Below are 14,059 nucleotides of genomic sequence, written 5' to 3' on the forward strand. Positions count from 1 at the left end.
GATTAAACCAAACCTCTGATTTTACTTGGGGTTTTTTTGGTTTGTTTTTTTTTTTTATCCCCACCCCCCGCGCCCCGCCAAGGATTGCCCCCGCCCTCCCCTGCCATTAGATGCACTGCAATATTTTGGGGTCCATCGTTTTGTTCTCTCCCCCTGAAGGCTGTGACCCCCTTTTTCCTTCCCCCCCCCCCAAAATCTCTCTTTCTTGCCTCGTTGGTGGTTAGCCCCCCCCTTTCCCTCCCCGTCTGTTCCTTGCCCATAAAGTTAAATATATATTTTTAGGGCAAAGGCTGTATCATTGCACTGATATTTGTTGGTTCCCCCTTGGTCCTCCCCCCTCCCTGTTTGAGGTCCCTCTCGGTTTAGCAATGCAAATGCTTCAGGATCTTGTATGTTGGACATTATTATTTTTTTTTTTTCTGTTACAGTTATTTATATAAAAAATAATTTATCAAAAAGGAAAACCTAAAAAAAAAAAAAAAATAATAATAATAATAATCTAGTCTGTCTTGGAACTTGTTTACCTTGAAATTACTGGAATCTAAATGTTTGAAAGTGTTGAAGCACAAACATGTATCATCTCTGTATATCTGTTCTTCTGTACTAAAGCACTCGAGTGACTCAATAAAAGCGATCTCCATCCCTAGTGCAACCGGGGCTGTGCCGTGCTGCTGGCGCGGGGGGGCGAGGGAAAGGCTCGGGGAGGCGGGGGGGAAAATATTCTCCCCGAATCCCAGGAGCTTCCAGGGGAGAGATCCTGGCGTGGCGAGGCCAAACCTCAGCCGGGAAACGGCTTGGAAAAAGAAAGAAAATCCCGGCAGCCGAGCAACCGCGTTTATTTCCTTCAAAAATAGGCGATTCTCTTCGTACAAAATACCAGCCGAATGGCTCTGCTGGGCGTTACAAAATAGGAGAGAGGGGAAAAAAAAACAACAAACCCATCATTTTTTGCTCCCAGCTATTGCATTTGGGATAGTTAAATACGCTCCCCACATACCATGCCTGGGCGGGGGGGGGGGCGTCACACCGGCCAGCGCAGCCGTGACCTGGCCCGTCGGCTCGCTTGGGACACAGGAGCAGTTGCCACCAAAGAGACATAAATCTTCTTGAACCACCCCCCCCCGGCCCCGCGTGCCCCCAACCCACCCCTCTCCCCCAAAAAGGGCAGGGGCAACCCCATTCCCAGCCCCTGCCTGTCCCCCCCCCGCCCCGGGCCCCGGGTCGGTTGCAGGATCTGGGCTCAGTGGCTTTGCAGGCGCTTGGGGAGGTTTTAGACCTGAGTTACTCACCGGGGGTGTTAGTGATTCCCGCCACACCCCCCCCGCCACACCCCCAAAAAAACCTAGGGTTTCGTACCAAAAAAAAAAAATAAAAAAAATTCAAAAATAAATAACTTTGACGCGGGCACTTTAGGTAGGTCCTACACATAAACACGGGCAGGGGCACAGCGGGCTGAGATGCTCGGGGATGGAGGGGGGGGGGTTTGGCCGGCCCCATGTCGGGGGGCACAGGGTGCAGGTCCCACATGGGTCCCCCCCCCCACAGGGCACCTTGCCCTCCCTAAGGGCTGCCCCCACTACATCCATTTCATTAAAAAATAAGCATTAATTCATCATAAAACCAGCCCCTGCAGGTACAGTGGCTCTGCAGAGTCATCCGTCCCCCCCCCACCCCAGCCAGGGACAGATCCTGCCCCTGCCTCGGTTCACGGGGTGATTTGTCCTCTACCAGCCCGAATTCCCTGGGAATCCCAAGGAAAACCCCAAAACTTTCTTTTTTGTTCTGGCTGGATGACACCGTGGGCGGCCACGTCCAGGGATGGCCAAAAAAAAAAACCCTCGAATGCCCTAAGGATTAGGCTGGAAATTAAAAAAACCCCGTATATATGTATCTCGCTATAGATACATATACATACACACCACACACACACACACACACACTCCATATCATCAATCAACCCTTACAGAGCGATTTAGCTGCTGACTAGCTACCTTGGAGAAAGAAAAATTCACATAACCCCCCCCCAAACAAAGCGTTTTCCCAGGGAGGACCCGGCTGGGTTCAAGTCCAAGGGCAGAGCAGGGGGGGGACACATGGGTCGAACCCCCAGCACTGAGCCCCCGGAGGATGCCCAAAGGCTGGGAAAGGGGATGAACAGGGAATGGCGGGTATTTCTGCCCACGCAGGTAAAGAGAGCTGCCAAGGTGGGGGGTCGACCTGTGTTGCAGGAGGACCCGCACAAAGTCGGAGCATCCCCAGAAGTGCTCAGCTGGGGGTGGCATCTGCCCTGGGGGACACCCCCTCGGTCCCAGGGGACAGTGGTCTCCTGCCGGGGCTGTGCTCACACCCCGGGGTGGGGGTCATGGGGACACCTCTGCCTCCCGTCTTGTCCCCCCCCTTCCTGCAGCTTGTGTGGCCCTGAAAACAGACGGACAGAGGGACAAGCGATGCAGGTCTAGGGCAAGCGGGATGGGGACAGGAGCCGGTGCAGGACCCTGTGGAGGTGCCTCCAACGCCGGTGTCCCCAGGTCTAGCAGGGAGCACCCAACGCCGGGACGCTGATGGAGGGGGACCATCCTCCTCCTCCTCCTGCCCCCGGTGAGGGCGGGGGGAGGTTTGGGACCCTCAGAAGAGGCAGGAGCCCCGCAGGTGCCGCGCTCGGCTGAGCTCGGCGCCCAGCGCCCGGCTCATGCGGGTGGTGGTGAGCCTCATGCCCTGGGCAGCCTCCACGGCCCGGCTCAGGGACCGGTTCAGCTCCTCCAGCTCCTCCAGGTCCAGCCTCAGGCAGCGGTGGTGGGCAGCGGCGTGCGGCCGGGGGGGATGCTCTGCCCCCCCGAGCCCCTCGGGGTGTCGGAGGGGGACCCCGGCCATGGCTGGGGCTGAGGTAGGTACCGCTGGGGAGCAGTAGCTGGGAAGAAGAAGGGGACACGGGCTCGGCTTTGCTCTGCGGACTGTGTCCCCAACAGGGCTCTGTGCCTCCCCTCTGCCTTGTCTTTCATCCCTCTCCAACCCCCAGCACCCATCTCCCCCTGCTCACCCCGCCTTGCAGACCCCCCCGCAAAAAGGAGCTGGGGGGACCCGCTCCCAGCCATCTGCCACCAGGGTCCCTGGGGTCCATGGACAAACCCGTGGGTCCCTGGGGTGGGCACAGCCCCTCCTGGGTTCACTCTCCTCCCCTGGGAGATGCTGACACCCCCCCCCCCAACCCCCGCCGCCCCCCGCAAGCCGCAGAGCATCCTTACAGCAGGGGGGGTGCATAAGGCACGAGGGGGACGGGCGCAAGGCAGCCGATGGCGGGGGTGGCACCAGGGCTGGCCACCAAGTACCAAACTCCAGGTTGCTCCGGCTTCTCGGCGCGGGGACCGACGTGGGAGCTGGGGGGGGATGTGCCACCGGGGCCACGCTCCGCTGTGGGGAGGAAGGTGGTTAGATGTCCCTGGGGGGGTTTGATGTCCCTGGGGGGGTTAGATGTCCCCAAGGGGGCGCAGCCCCAGGTTACCCCCCCCAGCCCTGTGCCATGCTGAGCTGCCACCGCCAGTGGGAATACCCCACGCCCAGGGGTCTGAGGGTTGTTCCCCGTCCCCAAAAGCTGTGCCAAGCACATGCCACCCCTGTCACCCACCGTGTGTGGCTCCGTCCCTGTCACCAGAAGCGGGGGCACCCGTGGGTGCGCGGCAGGTGGGGCAGCGTGTCCTCCTCGGGGTGCTGTGCCGGGGCGGCCTCGTGGCATCCCCTGCCCGGGAGCCGGCTACGGAGAGAGGAGCGAGGGTGTCTGGGAACGTCCCTGCGCAGAGCAAGCCAGGGCAGTTTGGAAAGAGCAGAGAGGTTTGGGGGGGGCTGAAAAGGGGAGGGTCTGCAAAAAGGGGAGGCGTCTGCAAAAAGGAGGGGTCTGAAAATGGGGGGGTCTGCAAAAAGGGGAGGCGTCTGCAAAAAGGAGGGGTCTGAAAAAAGGAGGGGGTGTCTGCACGAAGGGGGAATGTCTGCAAAAAGGGGGGTCGGAAAAAGGGGGGGGGTCTGCGAAAAGGGGAAGGGTCTGCAACAGGGGGGATCTGCAAAAATGGTGGGTCTGGAAAGGGGGAGTCTGCAAAAAGGGGGGGGTCTGCAAAAAGTAGCGGGTGTCTGCAAAAAGGGGCATCTGAAAAGGGGGGGGGCTCTGCAAAAAGGGGAGGGTCTGCAAAAAGGTGGGGGGCTGAATAGGAGGGTCTGCAACGGGGGGGGTCTGCAAAAAGGATAGTCTGGAAAGGGGGTGTCTGCAATAAAGGGGGGGGTCTGCAAAAAGGGGGGGGTCTGCAAAAGGGAGGGAGGGAGTCTGCAAAGGAGACGGGGCGGGGGGGGGGCGCTCTTCAAAACAAGGAGGTCTGCAAAAAGCTGGGGGTGCTGCAAAGCGCTCTGCCTGCATCCAGCTCAGTTCTAGGCAGGGGACACGAGGGACAGAGGGGACATGAGGGACAGAGGGGACGGGGGGGGGACACACACAGCGCTGTCGCCCGGGAACGGGGTGGGTTAACCATTATCTAAAGGACGGGGCTGGGGACAGGTTCCCGCTGCTCCCAGTGACACCAGTGGCTGCAGCCAGCAGCAGGGAGCTGGGCAGGCACCCCAGGGAGGGGGGGCTCTGGCCAAGGGGCAGCGGGGACACCCCCGAGCCTCTGTAATTAACGAATTGAAAGTCATTAGCAGGGACGTTAGAGAAGGCCAGAAGGGGCCGGGGGCTGTTCCCGGGGCCACTCACCCGATGGCGTCCCGTTCCCGCGGCACCGGGGGCATCCCGGGGCTCCTGGCTCTTCTTGGGGTGCTGGGGGGGCGCGCGGTGTCCCCACCGGGTACCGTGTCCCTGCCAAAACCCAGCGTGAGCGTGGCCGGGGCACGCCGCCACCGGGGATGCCACCCCCCGGCACTGACCGCCGCTGGCACCCACCTGTGTACTGTCCCCGAAATGTCACCGCACCCGGGGGGTTCCCAGGGCTGTTCCGCGGGGAGGGGGGGGCCCGGGGCCCGGCAGGCGAGGGGTCCGACTCGGAGGCTGCGGCGGAGGAGACGGATGCGGGGTGGGATCCGGAGGGTCCGTGCCCAAGGTCTGCAGGATCCGGCCACAGGCTGAGCGGTGCTGGGTCCCCCGGGGCCACCGGGACCTGCCCCGTCCCCGCGGTCCCCCCGCTCCGTTCGGGGAGGGGGAAGCGACGTGCAGGGGGGGTGTCCCCGCTGTCCCCTCCGTCCCCACCCCGGCAGGGTCCCACTTACTGAGGTCCAGCGCCGGCCTGTCCCGCGGCAGCGACGCCGACCTCCCCCTCCTCGTGGGTGCGACCCTGGGGGTCACCCTGCCCCGCGCCGGGGGGCTCGGCTCCCTGCGGAGGGGACAGAGCCACTGTCACCACCCAGACCCCTCAGTGTCCCCTCAGTGCCCCCTCAGGCATTCCCCTGACCCACCGCCCTGGTGCAGACAGGCTGCCAGTCCTGCACCCGCCCCCGCCAAAGCCCAACCTCTCCCAGGTCACAGCAGAAATGGGACAAACTGGGGGGTGTCCCCAGGCCCATGGGACACAGTGCTGCCACCAAGCAGGGGTGGCTGCTGCCTTCTTCCCCCCCTCCCCGGGGTCCCTCTTGCCACCTACCCGGAGGGCGCTGTGTCCCTGGGGGACGATGGTCCACTGGCCGCCGGCTGGCTCCTGGCTGGGGGGGTTCGTGGGGCGGCTTTCCCCTCGGGATAGCTGCGGGAGCGGCGCAGGCTCTCCTCCAGCCGCCGCCGCAGCCGCCACACCTCGTCCCGCAGCGCCCGGATGGCCTGGCTGCCGCAGGACAGATGCCATGGTGAGGGACGCCTGCAGCCAGCGAAGCTCCCAGAGGTGCTGGCTGTGGCGGGGGGTGCAGCCCTGTCCCCCCCACCCCCAGACCCCATGTCCGTCTCCATCCCCACTAGCCAGGACCTAGCGGCTCATGCAGGGATGCTCCCCAAAACCGAGCCCGGGGCTCGCGTGCGCTGAGGTCCAGTCTCAGCCAGCCCACACGTGTCACGAGTTTGGAGGACTCAGCTCCAGCTAGGTCCTGGCTCTCCCGGAAGGGAAAACCTGCTGCTGCCCGGGGGGAAGAGGCAGGTGCCTTTGGGGACTTTGCTTGGCGGGGGTGGGGGGGGTGTCCCTGTGTCAGGTGGGGGGGGCAGTTCAGCCCGGTTTCGGGGAGGGTAGGGGTACATAGACACTCACTCGCGCTCCAGACGGGAGCCCAGCAGGTCGCAGCGAGCCGGGTGGAGCGACAGCGGGGTGGGGGATGGTGTTTCGGGGGACGCTGGGGGGCTGGCCGGGTCCCTGGCCATGGTGGGGGGGCGGCCGCCGGTGCTGGTGCAGCTCCTGCCTTCTGCCTCCGAGTCCATGTGAGCTGGGGCTGGGGGGGGGGAAGGTGAGCTGAGGGACGTGGGGGTATCCCCCCCTGCCCAGGGAGAGACCTGGGAGAGCAGAGCCAGCAGGCAGGAGGCACCCCCGGGCCAGCACCCCGAGAGGGCTGGGGGACACCACAAACCAGAGCCCCCCCTCCCTGCAGAGCCAGGGCCCCCCCCCCCCCCCCCAAACTCTCTCCCTGGGGACACGTCTCTCCCCGAAACGCTGCCTACTCACTGCCGTCACCGTCACTGCCGTCACCGTCACCGTCGGGTCCCGCCTCACTGCCCGCGCTCTCGGCCCAGCGGGGGGGGGAGCTGCTCTGTGAAGGGGTGCTGGGGGGCAGGCGGAGCCCCCCCGTGCCCCTCTGCCTGCCCGCGGGGTAGATGCCCATCAGCGCTGGCTTGGAGGGAAGCGGGGTCACCTCTCTCTTCCGCGGAGGACAGAGGGTCGTGGGGACGGGAATGGAGGGTCCCGGTGAGCCGGGGGTCCTGGGGACGGGAGGGGTCATGTAGGCAGCTCCCACTGCTCACCCCCTGGCCATGGGCCACCCTGCACATCTCCAACCCCCCCAGCACCCCCTCCCTGCTCCCCACGTCCTCGTCACCTCTTCCCCCATCCCTGCTCCCCTTCAACGCCCCAAATCCCCCCTGACAGAGCTGACAGCCTGCGTCCCCAAATCCCCACCCTGGGATGAGGGCAGGGACCCCGAGCTGTACCCGGTGCCGGGGGGACGGTGTTCAGGGGTGTGCACGGGGGGTGACACTCTGCTGGCCTCCGAGCCCACGAAGCCACTGTCTGTCTCCGGTGACACAATGCGCTGCTCCTGCAGGGGCACCAGGGAGGGCAGGATTGGTGCCACGCACCCCCCGGCGGGGTCCGGGGGTGCTGGGGGATGGGGACCCGCAGTCCCGGGGGACTCACCTTGCGGGGCCGGTGCTGGGTGGCAGAGCTGCCCACCCCACTGCTGCGGCGGGACAGGGGTGCCAGCGGTGGCTCGGGGAGCCCCAGGAGGGGCTTGGCTACAGCTGGCAGGTCCTCAGCGGTGGCAGGCGACAGGTGGCCCCGTGTCCCCCCTGGCCATGGGAGCTCCTCGGGGGGCAGCAGAGCGGCTCTCCTCTCCGAGGGGTGCCTGTGGGGGGAGGATGGAGCATGAGCGATGGGGCAGAGCACCCCCAAATGTGAGGAAATGCCCTGGTGCAGCCAGCTCTCCCATGGAGGCTGTTAACTCTGAAGCCTATCAACGCCAGTGAGGTAAAAGCTGAGTCCTGACGTAAAACCCCCCACTGGCCCTACCTGGGGCACTTGTCCTCCCACAACACTTACAGGGAGGAGGTCTCGAGGTCGGCCACCTCTTCTAGTGACCGTGTCCTGCAGGGGACCTGGCTGGGGCCACTGTCCCCTGCTGCAGGTCCATCCGCCTCCTCCTGGCACCCGCTCTCTGCCACGCTCAGCTGCTCCAGGCTCAGCGACTCCGGCAAGGACTTGAAGTGCTTGTACCTGGGGGGGGACACACAGGCAGGAGATGGTAGTTTTGGGAAGTGGCTCCCTGCCCATGTCCCCCCACCGGCCCAGCCCCACCGTGAGGACACTCACTGGGCCAGCAGGTCACCAAAATCCTCCTCCACTCGTAGCTGCTTGTGCCAGAGGCGCCGGGACAACCCCCCCGTCACCGCCTCGCTGTCCCCCGCTGTCCCCCGGGGACCCTCCGTCAGCGCGGGGCTCTGCAGGGCACAGCGAAAGGGGATGGGAGAAGCATGACCCCCACCCCAGCCACAGCAGGGTGCCCCCACCCCAGCATCTATGCCCGCCACCCCCCAGCCCCGTCCGCCCCCCCGCAGCCTTGCCCAGCTCACCTCGGGGCGTGGGGAGCCGGCGGTCGGTGGTGGGGAAGGGGCTGGTGGGGAGCGGGGCTGGGCTGGGGGCTGCGGGGGGAGCTTCCCCCCAGCCCCGGGCTCCAGCCGCTCCTTCAGCTCCTCCAGGCGCAGCCCCAGGTGGAAAATCTCCCCTTCCACCGCCCTGCAAGACAGCGGCCATCGGTGACGGGGAGACACCGGACCCCGCAGCACCCGGGTTTGGCTGGGGAGGGGGCGGCGGGGGGCAAGCACTTACCGATCGGGATCGAAGTCCCCCGAGGCCCCCGGGTGCTGGTGCCGGGCTCGCAGGTACGCCCGCTCCAGAGCGTCCTGAGCATCCTTCAGCTTCCTAAACCTCTGCGGCAGAAGCGCGATGTCCCAGCCTGGTCCCCGCCACCCCCCCGGCCTCACCGCGCATCCCCGGGCTGGGGGGCTGGGAAGGGGCTGACCCACCTGGAGCTGCTCCTGAGGCGCGGGGCTCCCTGCCCGCATCCAGCCTTCGAAGGATTCCACCTGGCGGGGAGAGAAAGGGCTGAGCCCCCCCACTATTGCTGCCCCCCACCCTGTGTTCCACCCCCCAACAACCCGGGGCTTGCCTGTGCCCGCAGCTTGCGGGTCTGTCCCACCAGTGTCCGTGTCAGCTGGGTCCCCGGGCAGCGGCACGGCCCCGGGCAGGTGGGGCAGCCCCCCCCGGGCGGAGGGGGGGGAGGCTGGAGTGATCCTGCCCGGTCTGGTGGTCCCGGTGCTGGAGCTGTAAGAATCATAGAATGGTTTGAGTTGGAAGGGACCTTAAAGACCATCCAGTGCCACCCCCTGCCCTGGGCAGGGACACCTCCCACCAGCCCAGGTTGCTCCAAGCCCCGTCCAACCTGGCCTTGAACCCCTCCAGGGATGGGGCAGCCACAGCTTCTCTGGGCAACCTGGGCCAGGGGCTCACCGCCCTCAGAGTGAATAATTTCTTCCTAATACCTCATCTAAATCTCCCCTCTTTCAGTTTAAAACCGTTCCCCCTCGTCCCATGGCTCCCCTCCCTGATCCAGAGTCCCTCCCCAGCTTTCCTGAAGCCCCTTGAGGGACTGGAAGGGGCTCCAAGGTCTCCCCGGAGCCTTCTCTTCTCCAGGCTGAACCCCCCCAGCTCTCTCAGCCTGTCCCCACAGCAGAGGGGCTCCAGCCCTCCCAGCGTCATCATGAGAAACACAAGAACAAGGTGTCCCCATGCCTTGGGGGAAGCCATGGGTACAGGATTTCGGCTGAACACCCCCCCACATACCGGAGCGGGAGGGTGATGAGCTGGATGGGGGAACACGGTTCAACCCACCTGCACCCGGTGAGGACGGCGGGGCCGGGGCCATGCTGAAAGCGGCCGTCCTGGCCTGCGGGATGCTGAGGGCCATCACCCGGCAGCCGGTGCCCACGGTGCCCACCGAGAGGCTGCGGCTGGGCTGCGGCGGGTCGGCGTACAGGCTCACCTGGGGGCGGCGAGAGGGGATTGGGGGCGCCCACCCTGCACCCCAACCCTGGCACTGCCCCCCCTCAACGCCCGCCCCCATGGGGACGGCAGGCAGCCGGAGGGGAAGGCGGGGGGCACAGCGTGGGTGCGGGACACAGCTGGGCACCGGCCCTGCCTCAGTTTCCCCACCCACGCAGCGGTGCAGGGCGGGAGGTGACACGGGGACACGCTTCCGCCCCGCTCTCCTGCCATGTCGGTGACGTGCCCGGCAGCCACCCCCGCCATTTCGGGGCTGTTTCGGCACAGCGGAGGGGAACCCGCTGAGGGGGGACACTGGCTTTGCAGCAGCCTCACACCCTCCCCCCCCTCCCCGGGCTGGGCTTGCTCAACCGCAGCTCCCTGGGAGGAGGAAGAGTGGGGCCGGGGGAGGAAGACGCCCTGAATAACCCTGGGGAGGGGGGAGCAGAGCGGGGTTTCCCCCCTCCCCAGTACCCACCCTGGCGCCCAGGCGCAGCTGGTCGATGGTGTTCTCGGCCTCGGCGTACTTGGTCAGCAGCTTGTGGTAGTCGTCCTGCGGGGAGGGGACACGCAGCGGGTGACGGCACCCGGTGTGGGGACGGGGGCTCAGAGGATGCTCGAGGGGAGGGAGGTAAAGGGGGATGCAGCACGCAGGGAGGCAGCCCTGTGTGGGGATGACAGGGCTGGGGGCGGGGGGGGGGGGGTGTCCCATGAGTGGGGGACACCGTGGGGTGCAGAAACCCACCCCCCAAAGCAGCCAGCCAGTCTGGTGCAGATGTGACCCCCGTTTCTCTGCGTGGGGGACAGCCTCCCGCTCCTCCCAGGGGACAGGAGGGCATCCCAGGGGACAAGCATCCCGGGGACAATGAACATTGGGGGGGGTGGCACAAGCTTACTGGGGGGGCACACGAGCATCCCTGCCTTCATCCCTGAGAGCCCACCCACATCCCTGCCTGGTCCTTCCCTCCTCGCCAGCACCCATGAAGGACCAGGAAGAGGTGACCAGCGCCAAACCCCCCATCGGTGACACAGGGCTGGCTCATGGGGCTGGTGACGTCTCCATTTCGCCTCCACCCCCTGGTCCCCCTCAACCCCGGAGACCCTCCCAGTAAGGCCTCTCTGGCTGAACTGGGGGAACTGGGCGTTACCTGGAGCTGCTGCACCAGCTGGGTGGCTTGCCTGGGGGACCTGAACTCCTGCGGCAGCCCGGTGGTGGTGGGGGGCTGCGGGGGGACGCCCTCCCCGCTGCTCAGCAGCACCTCCCGCACGATTTCGGCCGGGGACTTGAAGCCCACGGGGCCACCCGTGGCCCTGGGGCGAGCGGGCAGGGCTCGGCCCCGCGGCGGCCGGTAGCTCTGGTCGAACTTCACCCGCGCCTCCACCTTGGAGAGGTCGGGCAGGGGGTGGTTGAGCCGCCCCCGGCCATACTGGGTGCCATCGCCCGTGCCGGTGCCCGATCCCGAGGGATCTCTCGCCTGCTTCCCACCCGCGTGCCGCTGCCGGGGGCTCCGGGATGGCGATTGATGGCCAGGTTTGGGGGCCGGCACCGCGGGCGCCACTTTCTTGGGCAGCCGGGACCTGGGGTGCAGCTGGGGCGCAGGGGGGGTCCCGGTGCCCCAGGGCTCCCCGGTGGGTGCCGAGGCAGCGGTGCCGGGGGCAGCCCCAGCCGGCTGGGGCTCGGGGACAGGCTGGGTGCAGGCGGTGGCATCACGGAGGTCATCGGTGGAGAGGTGCAGCAGGAGGCTCTGGCTCGGGGTCCAGCCCTGCCCGTGCCCCCCTCCGGCATCCCTGGCTGTGTCCCAGCCCCGGTGACGGCGGGACGGGGTGGCAGGGCCAGGGCTGGCGTCCGACAGCCCCGAGGTGTCCCCACGGTCCGTGCTGCAGCTGCGGGGCTGGCAGAGAGCCCGGCCGTCCTGCGATGGCTCAGGGCTGGCGCTGGACCCCGAGCCCCACCGGCCCTCGTAGGAGAGCTCAGGGTAGGGGTCCCCATCGCTCTCTGCCCCCCAGGGCCCCTCGTCCCCCCCGGAGCTGCCCCGCTCCTCGTCCTCCTCCGCCGGGTCCCGCCAGGGGTGCCAGCAACCCTCCTCCGCCGGGGACCCCTCCTCCAGGTCCTCGCCGTCGCCTGCAAAACACCGGCGCTGCGGGGCTGCTGCCAGCCAGCCCGTGCCCCCCCCCCAGCCCCCCTCCGCTCCTGGGACCCCCAGCACCCCCCCACGAGGGTCTGTGGGCAGCAGGGAGGGGAGGACTCACCCCACGGTGGGCTCCCAGCAGCCTCCCCCAGGCCAATGACCCCATCCTCGTCCATCCGCCTTCCAAAGTCGTCCTCTTCCTCCTCCTCCTCCTCCTCCTCTCCCTCCCAGCGCGTCAGCTCTGTTTGTGTCCAGCGCAGCCATGGTGCCGGGCTGGCCATGGCCCGCGGGCACCGTGTCCCTGTCACTTGCGCCGCTTCATGGCCCGGCGGCAGCGGCGGCGGCGGCGGCGGTGGCAGCGGGCTGGGGACCTCCTTGTCACGAATGTAGGTCACATCATCGCCGCCGCGTCCTGGGGGGGCTGAGGCAGAGGGAGGGATGCTCAGTGGGACACAGCGGGCTCTGTTCGAGGTGTCCCTGTCCATCCCTCCCCTCCACTGCCAGGGCTTCCCCTCTCCCCCAGACCCTGGGGACAAGAGCAGTCCCCCCATGACGGAGGGGGTGACATCCTCGGGCCACCCCCCACCCTGTGTCCCACCATCAGCACCACAAAGCCAGAGCTGCTGCATCCCCCATGGCCCCCAAGGTCCCTGTGGAAAGGAGCCCCCCAGGGACACCCTAAAAGGCTTTTTGCCCCTGGGGTAGCACCGGGTGACACGCAGACCATGCTGGCACCCTCTGGACGTCACCCCAACCAGGCAGCCACAGCCTGGGGACCGTCAGCGGTGCCATCATGGTGCAGGACGGTGCCGGGGGAGGCAGGAGCACCCCGAGGCCCCTCTGGCTCTGGGGGGCTGACAGCGAGAGGGATCACAGCAGAGGCCTGGCACACTCACTTCATTGATGACCGCAAAGCAGGAGCTCACCCTCACCCCTCTCCTCCATGTGCCTGGATTCCCAGAGCCGCAGCGGCAGCTCGAGAGGCGCCGGATGCCGAAAACCCAACCGCAGGGCCGGTAGCAAGAAAGGCCCACGGGGTTTTCCCAGCAACGTCCCCTCAGCTGGATTTGAGCCCCCGCAACCCAATTTGGGCCACAGGGGGCTGCTGGAGGCGGCAGCTGCCCCGGTCCTGGTGGCTGGTACCGAGCACCGCGTGGCATCCCCCGCGGCCACCCCACAGCATCCCCAACCCAACGCCGGAGCACGGAGGAGCAACCAGCCCCACCAGGGATGCACTCACCCCCTACCCGCATCCCTGCGACATCTCCATCACCGCCACCCCGCTGGGGGTCCCCGAGGCACCATCCCTCCCAGCGCCCCAAAACTTTCCTGCGCCTGCGGGGCAGCCGGGCTTTTGCAGAAGTAGGAAACGATGCTCGGGGTGCTTCCTGCAACTTTGCAGGCGGCCGCAAATTTTTTAACCCCATCAGGCCCTGGGCGGCGGGGGGCCGAACCCTCCTCCGGCGCCGCTTTTCATCGAAACCTTTATTTTTTTTTAATCCGGTTCGGAGCAAAACGGCGAAGCTAAACCAAGGGGGATCCCTGGGACCATCAGCAGCTGCAGCCTCCAAAAGATAGCAGGATGAGGGTCTTCCAGGAGGACGAGCAGCCCCAAAATTCAGCCGCACGGACGCAAAATTCAGCCAGGCAGACCACCCCCCTTGGAAATCCGGGATATGGGCTTTGCCCATATCCCGGATTTCCAAGGGGGGTGGTCTGCCTGATGCCCACCCTGAGGTGCTGCTCGCAGCCATAACCAGACACCATGGAGCATCCTGGCGCATTTGCTGGCAGGCAATTAATCCAGTTCGTTACCGTGTAATTAGCGGCACGCGGAAGAGAGTTTCCACGAGCTGCCAGCTGCTAACGAAGCCACGGCAGGATCCGTGCGGTGGGTGTATTTAGCCGGAGGGTGCCGCTGGCCGGGGGATGGCTGCGACGCAAAAGTACGCACCCAAATGCTCCGGGAAAAGTCCTCTAACCCAGCTCCGAAGTCTCAGATCTGCAAATTCTTTGGCTTAAATCCTGCTGTTAGTGGGTTTTTTGGGGTTATTTTCTGGTGCCACCCGGCATCAAGCTCCTCGGGCATCATCTTTGCACCGTCATCCTCCCTCCCAGCCCTGCCTGCATCCTTAGGGCTTTATGGGCAGGGAACAAACCCCGAACAAACCCCAAAGCCTCCCTTAGGGTGTTGCGAACCTCCCGGGGAGTTTGCAGGAGGTTTTTCCCCTTACA

At 65.9% G+C, this 14,059-nt stretch overlaps 1 protein-coding gene across 1 annotated transcript; it reads right to left on the bottom strand.

The window, feature by feature from the left end:
* Positions 1-446: 446 nt before the first annotated feature.
* On the bottom strand, positions 447-13,301 carry AKNA (AT-hook transcription factor). The gene is given in 24 exon segments (XM_063352741.1): positions 447-2,908; positions 3,243-3,408; positions 3,623-3,784; positions 4,733-4,834; positions 4,919-5,077; positions 5,242-5,345; positions 5,613-5,786; positions 6,201-6,378; positions 6,609-6,862; positions 7,091-7,197; positions 7,296-7,503; positions 7,698-7,871; positions 7,968-8,095; positions 8,228-8,390; positions 8,484-8,584; positions 8,681-8,740; positions 8,824-8,978; positions 9,546-9,696; positions 10,174-10,248; positions 10,844-11,817; positions 11,946-12,245; positions 13,065-13,224; positions 13,226-13,270; positions 13,272-13,301. Coding segments are annotated over 24 exon segments (4,413 nt in total). The 3' UTR covers positions 447-2,625.
* Between the last annotated feature and the right edge of the window lie 758 nt (positions 13,302-14,059).

The sequence above is a fragment of the Chroicocephalus ridibundus genome, chromosome 15, assembly GCF_963924245.1.
Source record: "Chroicocephalus ridibundus chromosome 15, bChrRid1.1, whole genome shotgun sequence".
Lineage (NCBI taxonomy): Eukaryota > Metazoa > Chordata > Aves > Charadriiformes > Laridae > Chroicocephalus > Chroicocephalus ridibundus.